Source organism: Corvus cornix, chromosome 1, assembly GCF_000738735.6.
Source record: "Corvus cornix cornix isolate S_Up_H32 chromosome 1, ASM73873v5, whole genome shotgun sequence".
Lineage (NCBI taxonomy): Eukaryota > Metazoa > Chordata > Aves > Passeriformes > Corvidae > Corvus > Corvus cornix.
In genome coordinates, this window is record NC_046332.1 from 66,770,687 (window position 1) to 66,797,126 (window position 26,440).

At 36.0% G+C, this 26,440-nt stretch overlaps 1 protein-coding gene across 7 annotated transcripts in view; it reads left to right on the forward strand.

Moving 5' to 3' along the window:
* Positions 1-26,440, forward strand: part of PIBF1 (progesterone immunomodulatory binding factor 1) — a 107,123-nt gene that overhangs the window by 36,891 nt on the left and 43,792 nt on the right. For all 7 annotated transcript variants that reach the window (XM_039570142.1, XM_010405573.3, XM_010405570.3 and 4 more), the window contains exon 11: positions 26,137-26,302. In XM_039570142.1, coding sequence (XP_039426076.1) covers positions 26,137-26,302 — 166 coding nt within the window. The remainder of the gene's footprint in view (positions 1-26,136; positions 26,303-26,440) is intronic.

Genomic DNA, 26,440 nt, shown 5'->3' on the forward strand with positions numbered 1-26,440 from the left:
AACCATCTGAGCTTGAAGGACTAAATGTGTGTGTGAAGTCCCTGCCAGCATTAAGTAACCCAAAGCATTAACACTTCAGTGGCACGTGAGAAAAGAACCTGTTTGTAGGAAGTTCCCAAATATATGTTTTTTAGAATACAGAAGAAAAATAGGTTGCAGATAATAACATGACCATAAATACAGGCAGGGAATGTTAACTGAGTATGTTTACCAAAACAGTGTATTATAATGCCAATTCAAAAGCTAAATTCTTCAAAGCAGGGGTATTGTATTTTCTGTGTGTCTGTACAAAAATGTTGATCTTCAAATTATGGCTATTTGTGTAGTACTATATTAAAGACTAATAAAACCATAAGAGTTTCCTTTTAATAGTAATTATCTTCTGTAATTATGTTCTCAGTCTGTGGTTACTCCATGGAAAAGGGGTTGAAATCATTCTGATTACCTCCTGGAAAAGGATGTGATGCTATACTCATTTCCAGTTAGCAGACTTTGGAAGAACAGGGTCCAAATACATGCTTGTGTGGTGTGAGAAGGAAGTTACAGCTTTGTGATGTTAAAACCTCATCATAAACTTTGAAATGTTGGATATGAAGACTTAACATTGATGAGTTTTGAGCTTTGAGCAAAGTTTTGGCTAGAGCTTGTCTTCTGCAGAATCACCTTGGAACTGTTGAGAAAATACTAGATATAACTGAAGAAAGCATTAGGCTGGTCCTCATTTCCGTGGTGGTGGCAGCTATTGTGTGTAACTCTTACAGATAGGGAAAATGGCGGTGTGTGGTTCTGGAATAGAGCACAGGTAGTTAATTTGTAAATGAACGGATGAAGAACTGTGAATAAATGAAGGACCATCATAGTATGTTCATGCACAGGCACCCAGAACAATATACATCAGTGAGCCAAGGTACTTTCACACCATAAGCCACAAGAAACTGTTTGCCCTGGACCTTAGTCCATCCAGCATTGAATATGCCTAATTAAACTCACCAAGGACTTCCCAAAATAGAGTGATGTACAATATCTATGTGTAGTGCTCACAGCTGGTGAGTCCACTGTTCACAGTTGTGAAACAACCATGCAAGTCCTTGGCAGCTGTTTTGTTGCTTTCTCTCTTCATGAGATTGGCATGTGTGGTGACCAGTGCTTTGATGAGGAAGGAATGGCAAGACCGGGATTGGAGGGCTGATTTCCCTTTTGTATAGTCTTTTTCTAGGTAAGATTGCCTGAAGAATGTATCCCAGACTTTGTCACAGTTGACTCAGAGAGTTGTTAACATTCAGGGACACCAGTAAATTTTTTTTGAGACTGTATGTGTTCAGTACTGAAGTATTGCATCACATACTGGATAGGGGGAAGGCCATGCCCGTCAATTTACTTACTCAGTGCAAAGCTACTTGGGTAATTTTTACAGCTGTTGGTGTTTCTACCTAAATGATCTAAAGGCACAAATGTGTCTACTTATATGACTGTATGGGTAATTCTGTGAGAATATTCTGTGAAACCAGAAAAATGAATGTGCAATTAATGTTCAAGGCACAGGTAGCCAGAATTCAAGAGCTTCCTAAGGAATACCTTGATTTGGGTAGCTGTAGGGTGGCAGTGTGAGATATTAGAACATTTTTACCAAACATCATTTAGGCATAGTGACACTTAGCTGTGGCATGACATTTGAATTATGGGGGTACCAAGAGGGTGGTACTACTTTGAGCTATTTATGATATCAGTGAGGGGAAGCTGGTTTCAGATTTTTTAAAAAAAAAGTTACTTAGAACCTTAGCAAGACCAATGTGAGATGGGAACATTTGTTCTGGATGGGCCCCCAAGGGGAGCACAGTGTGAAAGCAGATATGCTGGTCTGCTCCTGGGGGTGGCTGCTGGTGAGCCGGGAGAGGACTTCTAATTCTTTGGGAGGAGTGTGGTGAGAGGCAGCAAGGACAGAGAACCTGGGGACTGAATAAACCCAACCAAGATGGAAAGGAGGGGTACATACAAAAGACTAAATCAAGGAGCTTTATGACTAACAATACAGGGCTCTTGCAGTTCTTACCACTGGGCAGAATCCATAAAGATCCTGTTCATGTGTCTATACTGCCAATCCTTTCTTGTGAGCCCTGTTTAACAGTAGGTTTTTGTACTAGCAAGGAAACAAATGTTGTCAAGTCGAGACATTGCTGCACAGACCACCCTGCTGACTCATCAAGCGTGGAGAAGGTGCACTCTGGGTGTGTGTCCCTTTGAGGTACTCCAGCAGCAAAAAAAATTGCCAGAGTTTTGCAGCTTCTCACCCGTGGAATAAACAAAATTGAGAAACTTTCTCTTAAGAGGAGGTAAACTTTTTCCATCAAGTGGCAGTCTAGTCGGAAGAATAAATGTAATTAGAAATAGGTTCCTTTGAGATGAAGCTTGGGCGTTACATAAAACCTGTCAGGCATTTAGTCTTTATATAAAATGTTGGATTTCATAATGTACATGTAAAGTGTACATACTTGTACTTACAAGCCTATTTGTACATCTCTTCTAAAATTAAAAATTGGATATGTTGTCAAAATGCTGCAGCTCTTGGCTAACATTTTAATATAAATACTGCTGCATGTGTATGTATATAATCTAGTTTAAGCTTTGATGTGGAACTTGCCATCTGAAATTGTTTTCATAGATATTCTAATTGTTTCATGGAAAGTGTTGCCATGGATAAACAGATACAGAAGTGCACTGATTCATCCCTTCTGAAATTTTGCTTAATGTTTGCTCTGATTTTTTTAAGATCTTAAGCTTTTCCATTCCAGAAATATAATCTAGATCATAAGTTTCAACATGCTTCAAAAAGCTAAATCTTCCCATTTTATCTTGGATGTATTGCTGGGGTCACTAGAATTGGTTGTGGGTTATAGAGAATGAAAGAATTTGTCCCACTCAAAACACTATGGGAAGGGGAAAAGGTTTTATTTGTGCAAAATAGTACTGTAAGTAGATGAAAATAATTAGAAACCATAGTCTTTCCCTTGTCTTGATAAGCTGCTCGGTTCAGGTAATTAACTGACTCCTAAACCTCAGAGTACACTCGTGACAGAGGGTTTCTCTGAATGGTAAAGGGCAAGTAAAGTGTGGTCAATGAAAATCTCTTGTCTGTGAAATGCCCGGTATTGCTGGAATATAGCCTTTATTGATACCTTATTTCTAAGATTTTTAGACCTGAAACCAGGTGAGGAAATCCTGTATCTTTATTGTCTCTTGCATGTTCCTCTAGAAGGTTTTTGTTTTTACAGATAGGTACTTTATGGAAGCTAGTGAGGCTGGGTTTTTTGATTTTAGGTTTGTCCTTTATGACACTGCTCCCAGTCACAAGTTGTGAAATCTGGGTCTAATTGTCTGTGTCAGAGTTCTTTTTTGTTGTTTTCAAAGTACTCTATACGCATAAATAAATGGGGTATATTTCAGGTTTATTTTTTCTGTGCCAGATGACTTCATTTCAAAGAAAGAAGAAACTTTTTGAAGTAGTGCATTTGCTGCAAGGTAGCTGTATTACTAAAATGTGCAGATCTACAAAAGTAGTTGACATGCTCCAAGTCAGAAAAGGGCTACCTTATGGTAATTTGTTTGCCTGCCAGGGCTGTCCCCCTGCCCTGCATTTTCTTACTTTGTAAAATAATCAAATCTTCCTTTTGTCCTTTGTCTCAAATGGTCATCTATTTATACTGAACAACTGTATTAAACAGTTTTAGTTTAACCATTAGAATAAGGAAAAAAAATTGGAATCCTTTTTTATTGCTTAATTGATATCTTTTGGCAGAATTACTAATTATTTTTAAAGACAGTTTTACATTTATCTTTGTAAGTCTCTTTTGTTATGCCAGCTGTCTAAATCTTTTCATAAACTTCAGTTAAAAGAACATACTTTCCGTGATTATTTTAAAATATAATGTTTACTGGAAGCGAAGTCTAGTGAATTCCCACAGATGAAGTGTGAGTGTATTTCTCCCACTTGTAAATGAGTTCTTATTTCCTACAGTATGTATTCTGGTACCACAATGAGTCATTTTCAGCATGTTTTAGTTTAGCTTCTAAAACATTTAAAAACTTGGCAGATGCATGTAAATGAATGTTACATCCAGTTTTAGAAACTGCTTCCAAAGATTATTTTACTAAAATGAAGACTGTTAATAGACCTTTCAGAATGCAGAAGTATCTTTTGTGATAAGCCTGAAGTCATTTGCATAGGTCTTTTGGTTTGGGTTGTTTATTATTGGGGATTTTTTTCCTTGCCTTCAACAGGTTTTGGTTTAACCATCCTGTAAAATAGGGAGAATGCTTTTATGAAAAAACCTTAAAGCTTACACACAACGTGTTGTTAATTGGATATTTTAGCCAGGCAAGTAATACCTTTCGTCAGTACGTTAACTGAATTTTGCGGATTTTCATGCTATTTTATTTTAAAATTTTTCAGTTTTATAACTTTTTTTAAATTAATGTAGTGCCACCTTCTACTGTGATTTAATGTGTTTAAAATTATATATGCCATGCCCTACTTAAATCTATTTCCTGATGCTACCTTGACAGTTCAACTATTAGAAAAAAACTCAAGACTAAGTAGTTTGTATGATTAAAAGGAACTAAGGAGTTACGGCGGTGGAGTGTGAGTGGGAGGAAAGTGGGGGAGACAAAGCATGTTTAGATTCAAAAGGAAAAAAAAAACAACAAAAAAAAAAACCACCCCCAGCAAACAAAATCCCCAGTGCAAAAATGACCAGTGTTCCATTTCTGAGAAAGTTATATCTATTATTTAAAGAATATTTTACATTTTAACTTCATTGTCCTGGCTTCCTGGCATCTGGAACATTTAATATAATGGGATCTTAGGTACTTTGCTCACACGTGAGTGAACATGTGAGTGTATCTATGCTTAGATACACTCACATTTCTGCAGTCTGGATTTGAATACCACCCCAAATATTTTCCAATTTTTGGCAGCATTTGTATTGTCAGTTATGGTAGGGGTAACTTTGCAAATCTCTGATTATTCTCTTCCAACTTTAACCATGTTGTCCATGATGCAACATCATGTCATGAGTAAGGTCTTACTGTAACTATCACACTTAAAAATTTCTGTAGCTTTTTATTAGACTCAGAAGATGATGGGGAAAACATATAAAACTTGGATTACTAAGTCCTTCATTAAAAGATTTCCTGGAATCCCTTTTCCCTTAGTTATGTGGTATAAAATATAAAGGAAACCTATTTCAAAACCCTTCTCCACCTGCCTCCTCAGACTGGCCCTAAATACAGTAAATTTTCATCAAGGAGAAAATCAAAAAGAGGAAGGGAAGTTTTGTTCATACCACTGTTTCAGAATTTTGTGATTTTTTGAATTATTTTTAAAATGCAGTATACTGTTATGCTTGGATGAGTTCAAACATTTGCTTCTGACCAAAGTAAGTAAATGCAGCATGGATTTTAGTACGGTGTTTACTGTGGCTGTCGTCAGTCTTGTCTAATTTTAAATGCCTGTGCTGGAATGGAATCATGTCTGTAGGGTACCTGTTTCTTTCCATTGACTTATAAAGGGAGTCTGCACAACAGGCTCAGATGTAGGTAACCACATCATAAACAGCAAAAACTACACAAGTCAAGTCCCACATGGCTTTTCTGAGTAAAAGGAGTTTAGCATAGACTCTTTTCAGAAATTCATGGGTTTTGGAGCTTTTGTGCTTTACCATCAGTCTTACTCAGTCCTCCAGTGCAGAATCATCAAGCCTTTAAGCATTTCTCTAAGGCCGATTGTAAAATGGAATGTTTTTGTTACAAGGTACTATATGCCTTATATGCTGCTTCTTTTTTCCTTTTTTTTTTCAAATGATCTCTGTTGTCTTCCGTGATTGGAAGTGTTTTAACTGACAGAAATTCAATCAATGTAGGTCTAGATATGCAATTATACAAAAGATTGGACCTGGTTAATGAAACTACGGAAGGTAGGAAGATATGATACTCCTTCAAAATTTTCAATTTTAGCTACAGTAACTTTTAGCTTGCAGTAACTCAGAAAGAGTTGCCAAACCCAAATGAAGAGGAAACTTGCATTTGTCTTTTTAGAGAAAAGGGGAGAAAGGACAGAAAAGATCTGTGGTGTAGCAGAAATCCACCTGGTGCCCATGGGAGGGGTGGTGATTGCCTTAAGGAGGCTGTGACCCTGTGGGATGCCCATGGTGGAGCAGGTTTGCTGTCAGGACATGTGATCTCACAGGGACCCACACTGGAGTAGTCTGTTCCTGAAGGACTGCACCCCTGGGAAGGACCCACACTGGAGAAGTTTGTGGAGGGCTGTCTCCCATGGGAGGGACCCCATGCTGGAGCAGGGGAAGAATGTGAGGAGTCCTCCACTGAGGATTGGCAGAAATGTGGGATGATTTGACTGCAGCCCCCATTCCCTGTCCTTCTGCACTGCTGGGAGGATGGAAGTAGAGAAAATTAGGAGTAAGGTTAAATCCAAGAAAGAAGGGATGGGGGGAACATCATTTATTTTAGGATTTGGTTTTGTTTCTCATTACCCTTTTCTGATTTGATTGGTAATAACTTAATTTTTCCCCAAGTCAAGTCTGTTTTGCCTGTGACGGTAACTGGGGACTGATCTCTCCCTGTCCTTATCTTGATGCATGAGTCTTTTGTTATATTTCTTCTGCTCTGTCCAGATGCAGAGGGGAGAGATAGAGTGGCTTTAGTGGGCACCTGGGATCCAGCCAGGGCCATTCCACCACAGTGTACTCAAAATGTAATGTATGGTTGGTAAGTACAGGTTTTGCACATGTTAATTGACTTTCCAACAGGCTGTCATAGTGATATCTGGGGGTAGATTTTCCCTGATGATATTGCAGTGAACTCTCACCAATACCTCCTGTTCTCAAGCACCACCTAACCTCAGAGGCACTTAAAATGATTCCGAGTTGGAGCACATTTAGGTAGAGGTCCTTGTGCATGCTCGGAAGTCTCCTGGTTTGGAAAGCTAAGTGCTTATTTTGATGGGGTAGGAGGTGCTTGAACTCTGTTCAAGTCCCTGAAGGGCCTGTTTTTATTAGAACATGGGTAACTCATTCAAAATCATTGAGTTCACTCCAGAACACTGTTAGAAGAAGAGGTAATGGTTTAAGCTTTGCCTCTTTTATAACATGATTGGAGCACTCGACCAGAAAGTTTAAGACCCTTGTCCTTTTCCCTTTCAGTCTCCCAAATTATTTAAACAGGTTTTGGTGTTACCTGGAAGTTATGCCAATTTGTCCGGAACTGTTTGCAACAAGTCTTGATATATATGATGCATAAGTTTAACAAAATGCCACAAAAGAGGAAAAATAAGCAAATTTGGGGATTTTTTTGGTGAAAGTCAAACAAATTCTCAACAAATTTTAAAAATGCAATTAAAATATAACATTCAGAATCTTCTAGCTGTGTAATTGTCTTTTTTATACTTCTTTTTCCATTATTAAATGAAGAAAAAACTGAAAACCTTACAAATGTGGTTAGTAGTTACCTATAAGGTTTATAAACATCATTTTTAGAGTAAGCCTTTTGGATCATTGATTATTTTGTCATTTCATGTAACCATCTTTTTAGAAATTAAACTCTGAACTGTACTGTTCCTAGTGAAAGACATTCTAGTTGTTATGTTCAGATGGGGTTTTAATTTCTGTTTCAAGATTATTTTCTCCTGGTTTATATCACAGTGTTCCAATGATAGCATTAGCCAAATTTATCTATTGTTTTGTCCCCTTAAAATCTTAGTCAGACTTTGTTTTTTCTAGGTTGTATCTTATTTGACTTCTCATGGGATAGATTCCTTGTTCTCTTGGACATCTGAGTACCATTTCTTTTAATCTTGACCTCACTTTAACACAGATAACTGGAATTCTGAATAATGTTTCAGATGATTTCCTGCTCTATCTCAGATGATATCATAATTTCCACTAGATGTACCTTAGGGATTCCTGGAACTTTGTGTCTTTTGCATAACTGGGCCATGTTAGCAGTTTAGTTATCTTAATCTCATGTTAGAAATCTAGATCCTTCTCATCAGTCTGCTCTGTCTTTCAGGAGTCTGGATGAATAGCACCATCACCTTAAGTTTCCTAGCCCTGCTCTAAGTCTTCCATCCATATATACATTCTTACTAGTTTTGTGATTGTGCTACATTATTATTGTTCTGTGAGAATCCCACCCTCCGTCATTTCGGAGAAGCACATCACTAGAAGATGTGCAGTCATTTTTGCTCCAAATACTCAGCATGAGATACAACTCACTTAAATGAACCTGTGCTGAGTACACTTACAAAGGAGCTGCAAACTTCTGAATTATTATCATTCCTGAAATATGTTTTTAATCCACATTTCAGATCTTCAGCTATTTGGTGTTGTGTCAATAGGATGCAAAAATGGAATTGCTAAAAAAGGAAGTAGGTTTCAAAGTTGTAATTTTAGCTCTGGTGTGTGATGCTAGTCAAATTGAACTTGCATTACTGAGTTGTGGGGGGAAAATAATATTTGTGAAAAGTGCAAATACTTGCAAGTTGTTTCTTTGTTCTTATCATTTAACAGTTTAACAGTACAAACCTGTCAGGGCAAGTTTTTTCCTGTATTAGTGATGAAAAACAAAACCAAATTACACTGGTTGCTCTGTAATTTTTTTGCTTACATTTTAACTTTTTTGCTTACATTTTAACTTTTCTGTACACCTTATTTAGCACCTACCAGATTAAAATGTTACAGAAATGTTAAGTAATATTCCTTTTTTGTCTTTAAGAAATACATAGATTTTAGTCACATCTGTTTTCACTAATTACTAGTCATATCGATTATCTTTTTGTGTCCTGTTAAACAGAAAATATTTGGTCTGTAAGAATGCCTTTTTACTCCACTCTGTGTTTAAGGAAGACAATAATATAAATTATGTTACAGTTCAAACTACATACTTAGCTTTCACTTGCCTGCCACACTTTAAGATTTTATTTATGTGTTATAGCTCATATATGAAGTGAATAGACATGCTTAAGCATCACTTAAATAGTGAAATTCTGTCATCATATTAGTAGGTGTTTTCCATAATGTTGACAGTTCAAACAGCTTTCATGCTTACTTGCATTGGCCTTCCTACTCCAGTTACCACCCTACAAAATAAATCCTTGTATATTCAAACTGATGCCAAGATGCCAGCAGTACAAACTATAATGCATGATTCATAATGCAAACTCCCAGAGCATTTACTCGTGTACAAGTACATTCCTAAGAAATGACAGTCAGATAACTTTATATACGTAAATGTGCAATCACTGAAAAGAGATTCTTTGTTGATATTGCATGTGTGCACATTTCATACCAATTCAGTGATCTTAAATATGGTTAGAAAGTAGTCATTGTTTTGTTACTCCCATTTTAATGCTAAAATAGGAAATGAACCATTTAAAAACAATCTTCTAAACTGAATTTGTTTGAAAGATAGAACCATATTTTTCAAAATTAAAAATAAGTTTGTGTATCAGTTTGTGGAGGGAATATAATGAAGGAGAATCTCCTAAAATAAGGAAATAAGAAGGTTACTGAAATGTGATTGTTCCAAATGAAAGAAGAATAGGTTTTGCCAATACAACACTGATGCATATAAATAGTTTTCTAGGTCTTCACACAAATGTAAGTTGTATCCCTACCAACTGAATTGTGCTCAAGCCCTCTTCCTTTTGCCATTTTTGTAGGTTTTTTTCAAATTACAGTTTCAGAAATTGCATGCTAATAATGATAATACTTTGAGAACTAATAATACTTATAGAAGTAACAATACTTTGAAAAAAAACTTGAAAAAAATTTATTTTTAAACACAGTCTATTTGACACACATATAAAATTTTGCTATTGAAACTCCATAGCGAAACTCTTGAACACAGAGTGAAAGAAACATATTTTAAATAGTACTGTAGAAAGGTTTCTTTTCTCTTCTTGAGTCACTTCAGTGTCAAATGGTCTCTCTTCTTCCTTTTTTCTTTTCTTAAACTTTATTTTGCTGTTTAGTATTCTTTTCAACAGTCACAAGCTGTGCATTTCTTTTTTTTTTGAAGCTTCATAAACTGATTTGAAGTGAGTGAGAAATTCAAAATGAGACCTGTAAATGCCACTAGAGCTGTAGAAATGGAAATTCATAGGAGAATAATACCAAAGCACTGATTATTGTTGCTTTTGTTGTTGCAATTTAAAGTATAAAGTCTGACCAAAATATTTGCAGTAGCAATAAACTTTTCTGTATTAAAGTGAATATGCAAGTTATAATTCTCCTTCTAGTATATATTTTAATTACTTTCCTGTCCACAAAGTTTATGGTGCTGTTTGATGTCTCTGTAAGAGTACAAATACTTCAGTCTGCTGTTTATTTTATTAATCTTATTGCATTGCATGTATTTGATCATGATCTGAGAGATGCATTGAATTTCTTTAAACACATGCTTTAGATTCCTATAGATCCATAGTACAGTTGTTGAACATACCCTGCATTTCTAAAGAAGCAAAAAAAGATTGCTCACATTCGTATAAGAGCTTGCTTCCATGCCAAGAATGACAGATGCTGTTACAGCTGAGAAATGTAGTGTTTTAGGAAAACACTCAAACAGTAGTTATCTTAGGCCAAAGTAAAAAAAAATAATTTAAGATGCCTTAAACTAAACTGGAGTTAAAGGTACTTGCATTGTAGATGTTGGTTGTACAAACTGTCAAGGATTATGTTCCAATTCAGTAAATCTGCAATATCTGAATGAACAAAATAGTTTTTTTCTCAGCCTTTAATAATTTCTCACATGCCTAGTTGTTGTATTTCTCATTTTAAATAAATATATTTGCAAGAATTTTTTTTATTGTTTGAATCTTTATGTTGTAGAGTGTGTGTAAATGATAGCATACCAAGGAATGGTGAAGAGGGGAGTTGTCTGTGCGTAATCCAAACTTTTGTGGCCTGTATTTGACTTCACTGTGCCAAAGCAACATATTTGTCCTATTTTAATGTTGACATGATCAGTCAGAGTCTTTAAATTCATTCCATGTGCTACAGAGAATAATTCATGTGCAAGACCGGTTTTCATGTTTAGCAAGAATATAAGATAATAGAGTAAATGGAAATTTGGAAAGTAACAGAGAAGTATTGATAAAACAGAAGTACCAAATTACATAGCATTCTATACAACGATGCCACAGTTTTAGAAACACAAGAGTGGTAATGGCACAGGTACAACAATGTAGCTCTTAGTGGTCTAAAATCCTGGCACACGCTACTGCACTTGTGTAGTGACAGTTTTGCTTCCTACAATGCTAAAAATGCGTATGACTTTACCTAAATCAGAAAAATAATTGTTCTGGATTTTTTTAAGCCCCTAAGAAGGGCATAGAAGTAATAACTTCTGAATTCTGTCAAAGACATTAACTTCACAAACCTACAAGTAATTCTTTAATGTCCAGCAAGGAAACTTGGAAAAGATGCTTCTTGTCACCAATAAAAAAAACCAAAAACCTATAATAGGTGGGAAAGATATCTGCAGTTGTATAACATTTTATTCTTTCATTAATTTATAATGATGTGTGTCATGGTAAGTGGCAAATAACTAATATTCATTTGCTTTCAGAAAGACGTTATATTTTATATAAACAAGCAAGTTCTGTTGAGTTGTGTTACATTCTGTGGCTAGGGAACAGAAATTGATAAAAAGCATTTTCTTCTATATTGAAGAAGCAATTTTAAGCTAAATTTTCTGGATCTTCCCAGTGTTGGTGTTAGAGGCAGACTTGAATTAGCTTGATGATATTTTTTATTATTCTGAAAGGGAGAACGTCCCTTGAAAGTTCAAAGAAAATTGTTTAGAGAGTTTAAGCCACAGGCCACATCGGAATGATCTCTGGTTAGAATTTGGCATGTATCTGAAATACTGTTTCTCTCAAAGCAGGTATTTTTTACTCTTACCAACATACTTGAATTCAAACAAGAATTCAGGAAAGTCATTCACTTTGTGTGGATCCAAACAAGCTAATCTCTATGGTTACTTTTGGCTATATCTAAGACTATATATAGAGTTTATTGTATTTTTGAATGAATCTGATCTAGCTTTATACTAGTCTCTACATACACTGTTATTAACTTCATCACAAACCTAAGTGAAGTCTAATTTATATTCTTCTTACCTTAAGTATTGAGTGGAGTCTTGGAAAATGCCCTTCATTGTTGAAAACCCAGACATCTGTTAGAAAATCTGCCATGGCCAATTGAATTTCAAATCTTAGCACTATTCATCTAGAAGTAACATCTTTTTATTGAAATACTAATTCCCTTAGGTATTTGTCTCCACATCTGAACATTCATACACTTAAGTCTAATCACAGTTTCCCTTTATCAATATTCATGCATGTCACCTACAATCCACAGTCCTACATTATCATACTTAGTCTTTTTCAGCACAAAGCAGAGAATAGAGCACAAGGTCCAAAACTGTACTGTGTTTCTGCTTTATCTTCACTTCTCCAGGGTGTCACCTCCACTGGTAGCTTTCTCACTGATGGTAATTCTCAAATTTGACACTAATGTTTTTTGTTTACTCTGCTTTAAAGAAGAACATTTTATGCAAGGTCCAAAACATCGGCAAGAGAAGCTATTATTAAAAATTCCAGAAAGAATCTCATCTGAAAGAGCCTGTGAACTCCTTGACAAAAACAGGAAGCTTGGGTGGAGATCCTATTTTGAGTAAAAGTGTTTTCAATCTTAACTTCCTAAAACCTTCACTCCCATGACAGAGACCTTTTACTTCATCTAAGGACTTAATTCCAGTAATCTGCTGCTGTAAGGCTTAAGCTTCTCTCTGGAGGACAGTTTACACTTCTGTATCCCTGGAACTTAAGAATAAGTATTCTGTCCTCTGCCTGTAAGTTCAGAATCATTATATGAATAATGATGGGGTGACACTATTCTTGTATCATTAACTAAAAATAGGCAAAATGAGATCTGCTCACTTAGGAATAACTGATCAAATTGAATTGGTTAATCATCTGATAGGAGAGTTGAGTGAATTAGTAAACGGGATGGCTTGTTCCCAGCTAAAAGATTACTAAAGTGAAGAGTGATGATTTAAGACCTATTTTCAAAGTACTTGGAGATAACACAAGATTGGACACCAACAGGAAGTAAGTGTAAATCTCTTCAATTTCCAGTGAATCAGAGATGAATTTGAGAATGTTTTTTTTAACTTTCTAGCTGGGAAAGTTGCAGAGTGTTTTTTTATGTTGCTTTTGCCAAGCAGAATCATCTGTACGGTAAATCCCCAGCATCCTGTAACAATGGGGATTCAGTAAATGGAAATATAACTAATAAGGTTCTTAGTAGTGTTCTCCCTGTCAGCAGTACTGCTGGATTGACAGTTATCCTATTCAGCACAGTCACTGGATAGTCTGATATGAGGAAGTATTTTTCAATGTGTGTGCATCTGGGTCAATCAGATTCTTGACTTACTTTATGGTTAGGTCACTGACCTTTTTGAGGTAATGTGGCTACTGCTTCATTACATATTGCAGTTTGAAATGTTTGGCCCTTTAACTCTTGTCAGGCAGTAAGAAGAATTCTTTTCCATTTATTCCTCTGCAGGGAAATTCTGCTCTGCTTTTATAGCTGATGTGCTTTCCTTTGATATTAATAGACTTCAAACCTTTAAATACTTTTTTAGCATGTGGCAGAGTGATCCTAGGGAACCTCAGTGCCACAAGAGCTTTTTCATGGTGTGAAAAATCTCTAATACTTGTAATGTAGTAGAGCCTGTGTCACTGTGATGGTTCCCAGCACAAGTTCACCCCTGAGATTGTGCTGCAAATCACAACCTTCAACTCATTAAACCCTTATGCTTTATATTGCTTTCAGGATGGTAATTCTACAATTTCTATTGAAGATTCCTAACCCATACTCATGGTGTTTTTGTGGGGAGTACATCTTGGAGTAACTAACACTCTGGATGTCCTGAAGCAATTTACCTGTAACTGTTCTTTAAAGTACAATTTCTATATGCACATTTGCAGTGTACACTGTTTATTGCTTGCCTTTGAATGTCTGTTTATGGTTACCAGGAATTCTGAGATTGGAAAGATGTGAAAATACGAGCCAAACTCCACCCCATTTATATAACAGCAGTCAAAGTACCAGACTGTGTATCCCATCAGTATTGCTAAGACAAACATGCTTTAGTGTCATGTACCTATAAACACTGCATCTCCAAGAACAGCTGAGAGTGTGCAGAGTTTCTTGTTTTCTGAAAGACTGACTCTATTCTGAATTAAGGCAAATTGAGGTATTACCCTATTAAGGGGTTTCAGATTAAGCCTAAAGTCTGGTTCTAACCTGGTTCAGACTCTAACAGCAGAAGAATGGAATGTTAAGAATGGAGCTCAGAGTGGAATAGAGTTTAAATTACTTTGGAAAAATATTAAACACATTTTCCTACTGAAACCTTATTGTAGAAAAAGAATTGCTCATCACACAAAATAAGGTTAACTGAAGTGCAGTGGTAACTAGACTGCTTTTCAGTCATGACTAAAATATATTCATACAGAACTGGTAAATAGCATGGCCAGACTGAAGTGCAACAGTTCATTCTTCCAATTTTAAAGGGAAATTAACTTTTTCTATGAGTATTTAGGTCCCCATTCCATGGAAGTCTTGTAAACCATAAGAATACAAAGGATTGAAGCCGTTTTTTAACATAATGTTCAGTGAATGGATTCCTTTGTCGAAGGAGTTAATATTAACAATATGAGATGTCAGAAGAAACTTTCCATTTGCTCTTCAGTGGGTACAAGAATTGCATCTGCAGTTGCTTCCTTAGTTGCATAATAGACAGAGCCGCATTCTAGGGCTCCTAGAAAGAATGGATAATGACAGGGATGGAATGTTACAAACAGTGGATACACAGAGTAGTAGTTTTCTCTTTCTTCCACAAGAAAAAGATGCCTACTTTGATATGCTGCTCATTTGGGACAGGGAATTTTCAGAGATCAGGAGTGTCTTGTCCACAAGTCCCATTAGGGGAAAAGACCCAAAAGAACAAACATTTGTTTCCAAGTCCTCTAGAAGGAGAAGGAAAATTATACTTCTTAGGTGGTGTTGCAGGGATTATGATAGTTCAGCTAAAGAAGGAGTTGTTGAAATGGTGAGAGAGAACAGAGCAAATGGGAGGAAAAGAGAAAAATTAAGACAAAGATATGTAGGAAGAAAGAAGAAAGCTGGACATAATTAGAGGAAGCAGAGAAACAGAAAATTTAATTACTCTGAGAATGATATGCACTAAAATAAATGAATTTCAGTGCTTCTTGGTGCCTCAGGAGAAAAGTGATGGTTCTGTCACATCTAAGACTCTTCTTAGAATGTATGCAGGAAACTTGTATTGCAAAGCCTTTTAGTATCCCAGTAATTAATGAATCCTGACTTCCTTTTCTTCTTTTCAAACCTGTATTTTGTTTTCTTTATTTTCAACTGCTTTTCACAATACTGCTCTTCTCAAATTAATAATTTAGGTTGTAAAGGCAAAGTTGTGTCTATAAAAATTTTGTTAAACTTGTCAGATGACTGATAAAATACAGAAAAGTATGTTGTGAAAGCAGATATGCTCAAGAATGGAGACAGCTTGGAGTTAACTGATTATTTTTCACAATAGTTAACTGCATTTTTAAAGTATTTTCATTTTTCACATGCCTCAGCAGGTAATATAGGATAATTTGATAACTGAAGAATTTATTGGGATAGGCTGCTTTATAGAAAGCTTAGATTCACTTGACCTTTTTCTTGTTTGCAGATGAAGAGAAATGAGATTGTTTCATTAGTGTCATAAGCAGCTTGGTGATGTATCTGTTCAGGAATAATTTATGACTCCAAGCTTTTATAAGCATGGATAAGGTGACTGTAGCTTGTTCATTTTGTTTTGGGCTGTGAAAGTATCTTCCATATTCTCTTGTGCTGTTGATACCGTTTCCTGTGTGTTTATTGCTCTTTAAAAGATTCTCTGTTTGATTTGAAAGACTTGTACAGTTCAGGAAAATAATTTTTAGAACCAGTATATGTTTCATTTCTGGATAATGACACACAGAGATAGCTACACTTTAGGACTTGTAATAAACCAGCTAGTATACAACACGTTATTATTTGATAGTTGTCTCTAGAGCTGAAATGCAGTTGTTGAGTTTTTTTGGTTTTTAAGTCATGTTTATGAAGAGAGGTCTTCTCACTGTCTGCTTTGTTTTCCTGTTAATGGTAATGTGGTTCCAGTTACTGTCACTGCTTAGGAAAGGACGTTTTACATATCTTAGATTTGAAAGAAGACAGATCCACTTGTGCTCCCCTACCCATTGCTTGTCTGTCAGTCATTTTAGTCTTCTTTGATGACCATCTCTGCTGTTGCCGTTACCGTGTCTTTCCATCCTTTGCTCTTCTAATAAAAGTTCCCCTGAGCTGCCCAGTTGCACTGAAGCATGCCTGATGGCCTGCAGGCAGCTTAATGGAAGTTCCTTTAAGTTCTGAAAAACAGATGGAAAGCCACGTATTTTTCTAGTATCATACTTAGTTTAAAACAACTGCTGGAAGTACATTTATAGCAGTCTTTGGTATGTGAATTTTGACATATTAATAGTTTTTATGTAGCATTCAATTGCTAATAAGGAAATGCAGATTATCTTCTGTGGGATCATCCTTCTTGTCTTTGAAGGGAACAAATGGTTTTTGTAAACAGCAAGCTCAGTATTAGCCAGCAGTGTACACTTACAAAATCCTGGGCTGTATTATCAGGAGAATAGTCAAGACACTAAGAAATGTCCCGTTTTGGAACATTCAATACAAACAGCATAATGATGAACTGGAGTGAATGTAGATAGAGAAGAGCTGCCAGAATGGTCAGGGCTGGAGCACTTGCCCCAGGAGGAGGGGCTGGTGGGTGGCAGGGGGGTTGTTCAACCTGGCCTCTGGGGCTCCTAACAGTAGTATCCCCAATGCCTATGGACAGGTCACGGGGAGGATGAAGCCAGGCCCTTCATGGAAGGGAGAGCAGAGAGTGTCAGTTGAAACTGAAGATTCTGACTTGTTATAAAGAAAATCTTTCTCACTACAAGCATTACATGACCAGTCTCCATCCTTGAGCTTTCAAGACCCAAGTGGCTAAAGCTTTGAGAAATCTGGTCTGATTTCATAGGGGACCTGGCTCTGAGCAGGATGCTGGACTAGATACCCCCTGAAATTCCATCCAACCTCAATTATTTAATAATTGGTTTGCATGTGTATCATTGAGATTTTATTTTTAAGGCATAATTTGACTGGAGAATAAATGGAATACTATGCAGCAATGTGCTGGCCTCTCATAAGTCATTACAAACACCAAGAGTATCCATTACATTAATTATTAGGGGAAAAGGTAGTTTGCTGTCCCTCATTGCTAACTGTAGCACTTTTAGGAACATGTCCTTGAAAGATAACAAGGTATGCCTGTACCTTGAACTCTGCTTATCAGGAAATCAAACCTATTATGTGTGATATAAAGGACATACCAGTCATTTGCTAAATTATGGCAGTTTGAACCCTAACCTGACCTATTCTGCCAGACTCTCAGTGGGTAAATGGAGGGGGAGTAAGCAGTCTCTGGTAGCACAGCAGTTAGCAGCTTTGTCTGATGGTCTCCCAGTTAGCCCTATCTCAAAAGATTTGTCCCTATCTTCTCATTTCTCTCCCTGTCCTTTTCCAGAAAGCTTCAGTGATAACCTTCCTTTTCTTATTTTTGCTTTGCTGGTCATCTATTTTTTTATCACCATAGAAAACAGAATTTTAGATTTTATATTATTGATTTCATAAAAGTTACATTTACGGAATTAAGAACATAAATATTTGTATGTTTATTTCTGACCATTTTAAGAAGGCATATGGCATTCCAAACATTTTTCTTCTTGTAGTTGTCTGTAGTTGTAATGCCCTTTAGATTTTGTTAAGAAGAGAGAGACATTTGGTTACTCCTCTTGTCATTTATGTAACTGCTGTTCTGTCAATCATTTCACATTGACTTTTTCCCTCTTTGCATTATTTGAATTAAGAACCATACAGTAGTTATCTTTTGTTAAGTATGTATTTGCATCTAAAAGCATCTTAATTAATTTTCTGTTAAATCAGAGGAACAGGAGCATATACATCCACAAACAAGGAATGCTATTTAGGCTAGGAAGTAATAATCGCTCTGCAGAATCACAAGAAATACCTGAAAATATTGATATTGATTTAACTGAATATTTGATTTAATATAACCCCCCTGACTATTGGGAGGGGAGAGTTTTAAGAGACAAATTTTTGTATGTTTTATCCAAGAGGAAAAAACAGTTCAAACAACAATTTCAGAGTCTTTGTGTAACTGTTGACTCCAATCTCTTTATTTGCTTCAGCACTGAAAAACAATGTTTGTAATGTTTGTAGTGCAATAGTGGTAATGTAATGAAAAATTTCTATAGCTTCCAAGATCAGATCTGTTTATGAATGTTTTATCTGCTACAATAGCAATTTATTACAATTATTTCCAGAAACACAAGTACTATTACTATTAGAGAATATTTTAATAAAGTAGTAGTATCTCTGAAAAAGCTACTACTTGGTTTAAGGAGGTAAACTGTGGAATTGTTATCAAAACTGTACAGTACCTTGAAAAAATTATTAATGAACAGCAGAAAAAATTATCAAGCCAGAAAATTCTAAGTATATGCTACAAATTTGAATCTTAGTATAAAAAGTCGATGCTTTCATTTTTTAGTGTTTAATATCAGGGAAGTTGCTGGCTTTTCTTCATTCAGATCTGTTTTATATTTCTCATATCAAAACCTCTCACAGTTACAATTCCAATTAATTATTTTGTCATTAATCAATATACGTAATTGGGGGATAAGTCTCTGTACTATTCCTTGCCTTTTTGTTGATTTTGTACAAAATTCAGCTTTGTTAGCATGGTATTTTTTGCAAGGAATGAAGTAAACCATGAAATGAAAATATTAGTTTACCAAGTTAATAGTTTGGGATGCCATGGGAAATCAAATAGAGAAAAGTATACACAGAAAATATGACTAAAGATTTAATGAGGTTTTAATAAATGTACTTTGGGTTCTTTGCTGTTGGATTAAAATATGTACAATAGACAAAACCATATTGCATTGCAGGGATCCTTTTCAATCTGTCACTTCAAAGTGTTTTGGTATTTTTTTTTTTTAATGAAGTATTTATTTGTTTGAGCAAAAATGTTGATTAGGCAATGAGAAATTTAATCATGCTTATTCTTCTGCTCGTCCAGATGTATGATCCACCTCAGTTTAGCATGTTTCTCATACTCCCAAGATTGGCAGCTTTTGTCACTTTATGTGCTAGTGCACATAGATGCAAAAGATAACTTTGTGCGTTGTATTGAGGCTGTGCCAGAAACAATAGAACTGTTCGGCTTCTTCTGACTTCTTTTGGCTTGTGGTCCTGATGTCTGCACCCTTTATCTTGGCTATGTTTCCCTTTTAGACTGTTGTCCTGGATTTAGGAGACTTTAATGAAGCTATTTCCATTGGTTTCTCTTCACTAGGCTTCAGAGAACTCATTTCATAGCCTTCCTGTTTGAAAAAGAGGAATCTTTAATCTTTCTTTGGGCTTATTTTGAAGCTTCATTCATGGGATCTTGTGAGGTGGTAATTCCCATTTTTGGATTCACAAACTAGGTATCTCTGCGCCTACATCTCCTGAAATACCTGATCTGGTAGGTATTCTCGGACCAGCCATGTGTTTCATGCTTCTATATTTTTTATAGATTTAGAAAAATTTATCATCACCAGAAACATAAATGAGAACACAAGGTTATACATCTTGACTAATTTGTATAGGCAAAGAGAAAAGCAACTACCATTAGACTCCTAAAAATTACCGAGGTGACTGTTCTCCTATTTATGTATCTAAAAAACAGGTATTGAGGAGGAAATGGTGAAAGTATATCACATCCTTTATTATATGCTTACTTGTTTCTTCAGGTCCTTTCTTTTTGTTAAGGATGCTGTCACATCCTTAACAAATGTCTGTATACTGGTAAAGTTCAGTTAGGTTATATGAACATCTTTTGTGTTTATTTCATTGAAACAAATAACAAAAGAGTCAATAAATATATTGATTACTTAAACTAAGCAATAACAGCGTAGGTAAGTGAGCAAACTAAGCATGCATCGGCAGCACTGAGCTATTGCAGAGTAGCAATCATACCCTGCTTCATTTTCTGTAAAAAGGCATTACAGGAGTTGCTTTTCTTATTTTACAGTTGCCCTAATAAAGAGTGCACTTTCAGTAAGTGAAAGGCTAGACTTGATGCCCATCAGAGCTCCAGGATTGAGAGAAAACTCCCTAGTGAAGTTTTATTAGGAAATTCCCGTGACTGAAGTATGACTCCCAAGCACAGGCTTGGCAGTAGCAGTCTCTACCCAGTAGTCTTGAAGCAATGTCTTGGTGCAGGAGAGAATCCTAATGTTTCACAGAGTCAAATAAAAGGAAGCACAATTGCATAGTCCAGAGACAAAGAAAAAAAGATGTTTTTCTGTCCCTGTCAGTCAGCAGGATTCAGCAGATACATTTAAGGCAGTCATAACTTTCGTATTGTTCATTCTTGTAGTCTAGTGTACACTGGGCATTAGTCTAGTTAGGGTGGAAAGAGTACACGGGTCCCACATTTTGAAGAACTCTTATTTATTGCATAAATGATTTTGGGTTTAGGTGTCCAGAAGCTACAAGGAGTGTAAACCAACTGTTTTATCTTGCTGAATATGGATGTTTGGAACTAGCAGTTCCTATAAACTGCCAAATAGTATGTGGAAGTTTTTTTGACAGAATGAGGATCAGAGGCCAATACAAAATAAATGCTTAGAATGCTGCAAGATACAAAAATCTGCTTTGAAGCAAGCAGCTTTAAACAAAGCTTCTAAGCTTTCTCTCTCAGATTTTACTGAACCACGTGCAAAAGTACTGTATGTTTAATTACTTGATATGAAGCAAATGTAACATCTGGTAAGAACTTGAATGTTAAATCAAGTTTACCCTTTAGTGTCTAAGCTATACGTTTCTGGATTTTTGGTTTTTAGTTACAACCTGAACCAGGAATATTGGGCTAAAAAAAAATCTCAGCATGTTGTTTGGGAAGAACAAATTTTAAGTGCAAATTATTTCAACCAATTTTTCATTGCTTAAACAATTTGTAGATGACATGCTTCATCTTCTGTTTAATTATTATACAGAGAGCTTTTTTGTTGTTGTTATTGGAGGTATTTAAATTTGTTGTTATGAAGTGCATTGTTATTTTTGACCACATTAGAAATCATTTAATATATTTGATAGACATGAATGAAGTAATAAATTCTTCAAAAAACTGAAAATGCCTATAAAGTTGGTGTAGAAACTTCATAAAATACGTATTTTGAAATGAATGACAGATTTCTTACCCATTTTCTAGTACACATTAAAACAGACTTTCATTTTGTGAAACCGGCCAGATACATGACTAATCAGACTTAATCTGAGTGCTGCAAGAGCTGGGAGATGAAAGCATTTGAAAACTAAGGATCTGAGTTCCTACAGTTTTAGTTATTTAGTGAGTAGCATGTGAACACAATTCCTGGGAAATTCTTGATTGCTCAGAAATAAGCCAACCAGTTTTGAGAACCAGTGGAAACAGTACTCATGAGTACCCATGTTTGAGCTGGAGTCTGGCAGTTTGCTGCATGTATGGACAGGGTTTGTGCAGTCTGTGACATGACTGAATTTAGTTGAGGCCTATCTAGACCACTGTTACTCCTTCTGTGACTCCAGCTGGCAAAAAGGAGAGTAAGGAAAATTCAGTTGTGTACTTTTATGCTTAGCTTGGGGCTCTTTGGAAGTCAGGAAGCCTTAACAGGCAGACTCACTTGCAGAAGGTGAGGAAGTTAAACTGGGACTTAGCCTCAAATTGCAAGAGGTTTGGGTAGGATTTGAGGAAGGATGCCAAACTATGAGGGTGATAGAGGAGTAAAGAGAAATCCAGAATTTGGACAGTAGGGCTTTAAGACTGGAATGGAAGCTGAATAGGCTATGAACATAGGTGAGAAGAAAAACATGCCCTGAGAATAAAGAATGAAAATAGAATTGGAATTCAAGAGATGTCTGAGCTGGTGCTGGGACAGAGAGGGAGAAGGACAGGAACATTAGAGGACATGTTGGGGCTGGAAGTGGGAGGTTTGGAAGAGGACAGGTTGGGGAGGGAACGTCTGTAGCATTTAGGTTTCTTTGCAAATTTGGCACTGAACCAAAGCACAGACATTTTTACAAATATGAGAGTATATTCTAATTGCTTTAAAGATCATAGATCTAGAACTGACCCAGCTGTGGACTCAGTATGATTTCACAATTTACAGGGGGTTTTTTCCATTTTTAAACTTGAAAATAATTTCTAAAATATATCCCACAAAGCTTTAGGTCAGTATAATAAGGTTTACAAAATTAGAAAGTGTTTGCATTTTGTATAATTTTCGTAGGACTTTCTTTGGAAGATACATTATTTACTTGCTTGGCATTCTTTCTTACTAACAAGTTTAATACTATGATTTGCCACTTCTTGAAAGGTTAATTTTACAAATTTATCGTCTTCTAATATACTTCATTGTTCAATTACCTTTTTAAGGAATACTGCTGTACATCTCAGGTTTTGTAGATGGGCAGTTTATAGTTCCTCTATTCAAAAAAACAGTTGGTTGCTGTATTTTCTTCAGTATCCAGTCTACATGATTTTACCATTAAATCTTTCCGTTTGCTCTCGTATGCATATTTTGACAAGTTGTTATATCATTATCTGCTACTTGAAAAACAAGCTCCTCTGATTGAAAAATCTTTCAAACCTTACAAAAGAGAGTTAAAGTCCATCTCTGAGTATTCCCTCTTCTCCTTTACTCTATAAATAATTCTTTTGATAACCATCATGTCACTGCTTTAGCAAACTTCAGGCATTATTGACTGGTCAGCCTAATGCCACAGAGACATAAAGGAATTGAGACCTCATTGCAGATGATTCTTACATGTGGAATTTTTTCATTGGCTCAATCTGTAATTTCCCTTTCATTCCCAACCCTCATTCTTCTGTGAGACTAAAAACTCTACTCTTTCATTATATCAAGTTTGCTAAAATTTCTCGATGGAGAAAAATCCTGCAGACCCACATTCCACTGTTTGTTTTTTTTTTCCATAGCAGTAGTATTAAGGTGTAGGGCGGTTTTGTTTTCTTTTGTTTTCCCTTAGAGACCATCTAGGCAGATGAAAGAATGTATTTCAGCACATTGTGTTACATGACTCTGTACACACATGCACACACACTTGTGCTGAAATAGTAGCCAAGAAAGCAGAGATACTATCTGGCCAAGTAAAAGCAAATATGACAAAGAAGCTGAATGGTGCTATGGTGGAGGAGTTACTAGTGTGATCAACAGCGTAGTAAGGTTAAAAGAAAATTGACCCCTCATAACCTTGCCAGTGCAAAACAGATCACACTCATGTAAGCTGCTTCAAATTTCCAAAACAAAATGAAGAATGCTCTGGAAGCACCCAGTTGATTGAGTAGAATCATCAGAGAACTATAGACTCTGTAAGCTCAGTACAGATCATTGAAGCTCAGAGTGGTTGAAGGTCTGAGGATGTGCACAGAAAGGCACTGCCATTTGTTTGTGTTGAGGCAGAAGGTGCAAATTTGTTGTTGAGAGTCATTATTAATTTAGTGTGTTTCATCGCATTGCTGGCTGAATGACAAGTACCTTCAGGAAGACAACTCATTTTGGAACAAAGCATTTTTCCCATGTTTGTAGACAATGTGTATACCAGAACAGATTTAGAGTCATGTTTGCAGCCAACCATGTGCAAAGTGTGGAGAATTCAAAAGTGCTGAAATTTTTTTTGTGTGGTAAAATGAAAACAGGAACATACAGTCAGGAAACAGTGATGAAATACTTTAAGTATCAGCACTTGAAAAGCATCCCTAGGCAAAAATGACTGGAGTAGTCGATAGGTAACTGACATTTAGCAGCTTGAGTGCAGTAACTCTGTTTGATAAAAAACGTCATACTATTAAAAAAGGAAAATTGTTTTTAAAAGAAAAATTTTCATGAGCTTGGTAAGCAGAACTTCCAATCTCTGCTCACGCAGCCAGTGAGGAAACTGTCTTATTCATGCATTGGACTATTTACACAAACATGGATGTCTACAGTGATTATCAGGGGCATCATAATGACACCTGTTTGTTCTGTTCAAATTAATTCCAGTGAAAATGCTTCCTCTTTGAGCTTTAGAAACATTCCTACATCTGAAATCCTCAGGGAAAATATTTGAAGTAATCCCCTTGTTTTTGTTAAACACTCTCCATCCCACCTAAAGATTAGGTGCTAAATAGGGTGGAATTGTGTTGCAACTGTTATTTGACAGATGACAGCTGACACGACAGCCATGCTGGGTTAGAGTAAAGGTTCATCTGGCAATCCTACAGTTTGTTGTGATGTGGCTTCAGTGTGAGAAGTACCATCGTGCATGTAATGGTTCTCAAGGACTTCTCTGCTGCAAGTTGTTCAGTATTCTCTCAAATAAGTGTTAATTTTTAGCATCCACAGCATCTTATGGTGAGGAATTCCACAGCTTTCGCATATGAAGAGCAATTTATATTTGTTCTCACTCTGCAACATAAGATGACTTCTCATTCATCTATTGGAAAATACAGTTGATTACTATCTTCATTCTCCATGCAGTTCATGATGTGACAGGCCCCTTATTTCTTCCTTTTCCTTAAACCATCTCTTTTCCAGGCTGTAGAGTCCTAGCTTGCTTAAGTGATTTGTTCCACACAGTGCAATTGTGTAACTGTGTGATGTTGCTGGATGTCAAAGGTAATCCTTCCTACCCTTCTCTGATGCTCTGAGACTTCTGTTCTTTGTGAGGTGAGGTACTAGAATGGTTGTCAGCACTCAGTAATGCAGTCAACAACATGGAATTGCTAAGTGGCACAGTGAGTTCTGTATTATTTATTTCTTTCACAGTAATTTCCAAGATGTTTGTTTTGACCATTATTTAAAACTGAACCAAAGTTTTAATGGTTTTATCAAGTATAATAAATTCCAAGATCTCACTTATGAATTAAAACAGTCAGCTAGGGGTTTATCATTTTATGTATATGCTCAGGAGCATTTCTAAAACCTGTGATTTACTTTGCATATATCTCTTTTGAATTTTTTCGTATGTTACTTAATGCTAAGATCCATTTGATTTTCTCCTGTTCTTCACATCACCTGAATTTTCAACTATCTAATAATATAGTATTCCATCAGCAAACTTGTTTATGCCTCGTTTTTGAGATTGCCTATTAAGTAGAATGAATGAAAAAAATAGATGAAGTCCGCTTCTAAGTGGACTATTATTTGTCACTTAAAATTACCTTATAGTGGTTTTCTCAAAATTTTACTTCATTTCTGCTTTTTGAGAAGGATCTGTGATTCTGAGTGACTGTGGAAATTAACACCATAGTGGTCTGACTTTTCTTCACATCTTTGGGTATGGAAAAAAGCAGTGTAGCTGATACCCATGATACCTCAAAGGATGCACTATTAAAATCACTGATGTCTAATGCCTCTTCTCCCTATCACGTGTAACACTTGGTGGTGAAGGGGGGAGACAACATTTCATCAGTGTCTCTCTGTTGAAAAGACTTCAGTGCATACATTTGTGTACCAAGAAAATTGATCTGTCACTTTAAAAATAAGGAAAATAAGGTATACTTTATGGTCATTGTCATTTGATTCTGCATTTACAGCATATTTAGAAAAGCCATTGACAGAGTTTTCCATCTACTGTGTTGTGTTGTCATTCTAATATTGAATTTTCCTAATGATGTTTCAGATACAGGTTACAATAGTTACATAGATAACCATACTAACACCTATTAAGCTTTTCAAAATACTGTATTAATTTTTGAAATTTATACCTGTAATGAACAGAACTAGGATATATTCTAACTTTGCTTATTTTTGAATCATCAACACTTATTTTTTCATTTTTCTTTTAGGTATAGACAAATGCAGCTTGGCACAGAAAGCAAAGTAGCTGAACTTCTTCACCAAAGTAAGTTAAAGTCCTTTGAAACTGAACATGTTCAACTCATGCAACAAGAAACAGCTAAGAATCTTTCACAGTGCCAAATGGAATGTGAGAAATACCAGAGAAAGCTGGAGGTATGTTATATGAAGAGACTTTACGGGGCATTACATAGTTGTTTTCAATTAGAAAATAAAGTGGAAAAGCTTGGGGGAAAAGGAACAACATGGCATGACCTAATTAGTATGTCCAGCAAATTCTGCAGAAGCAGGATC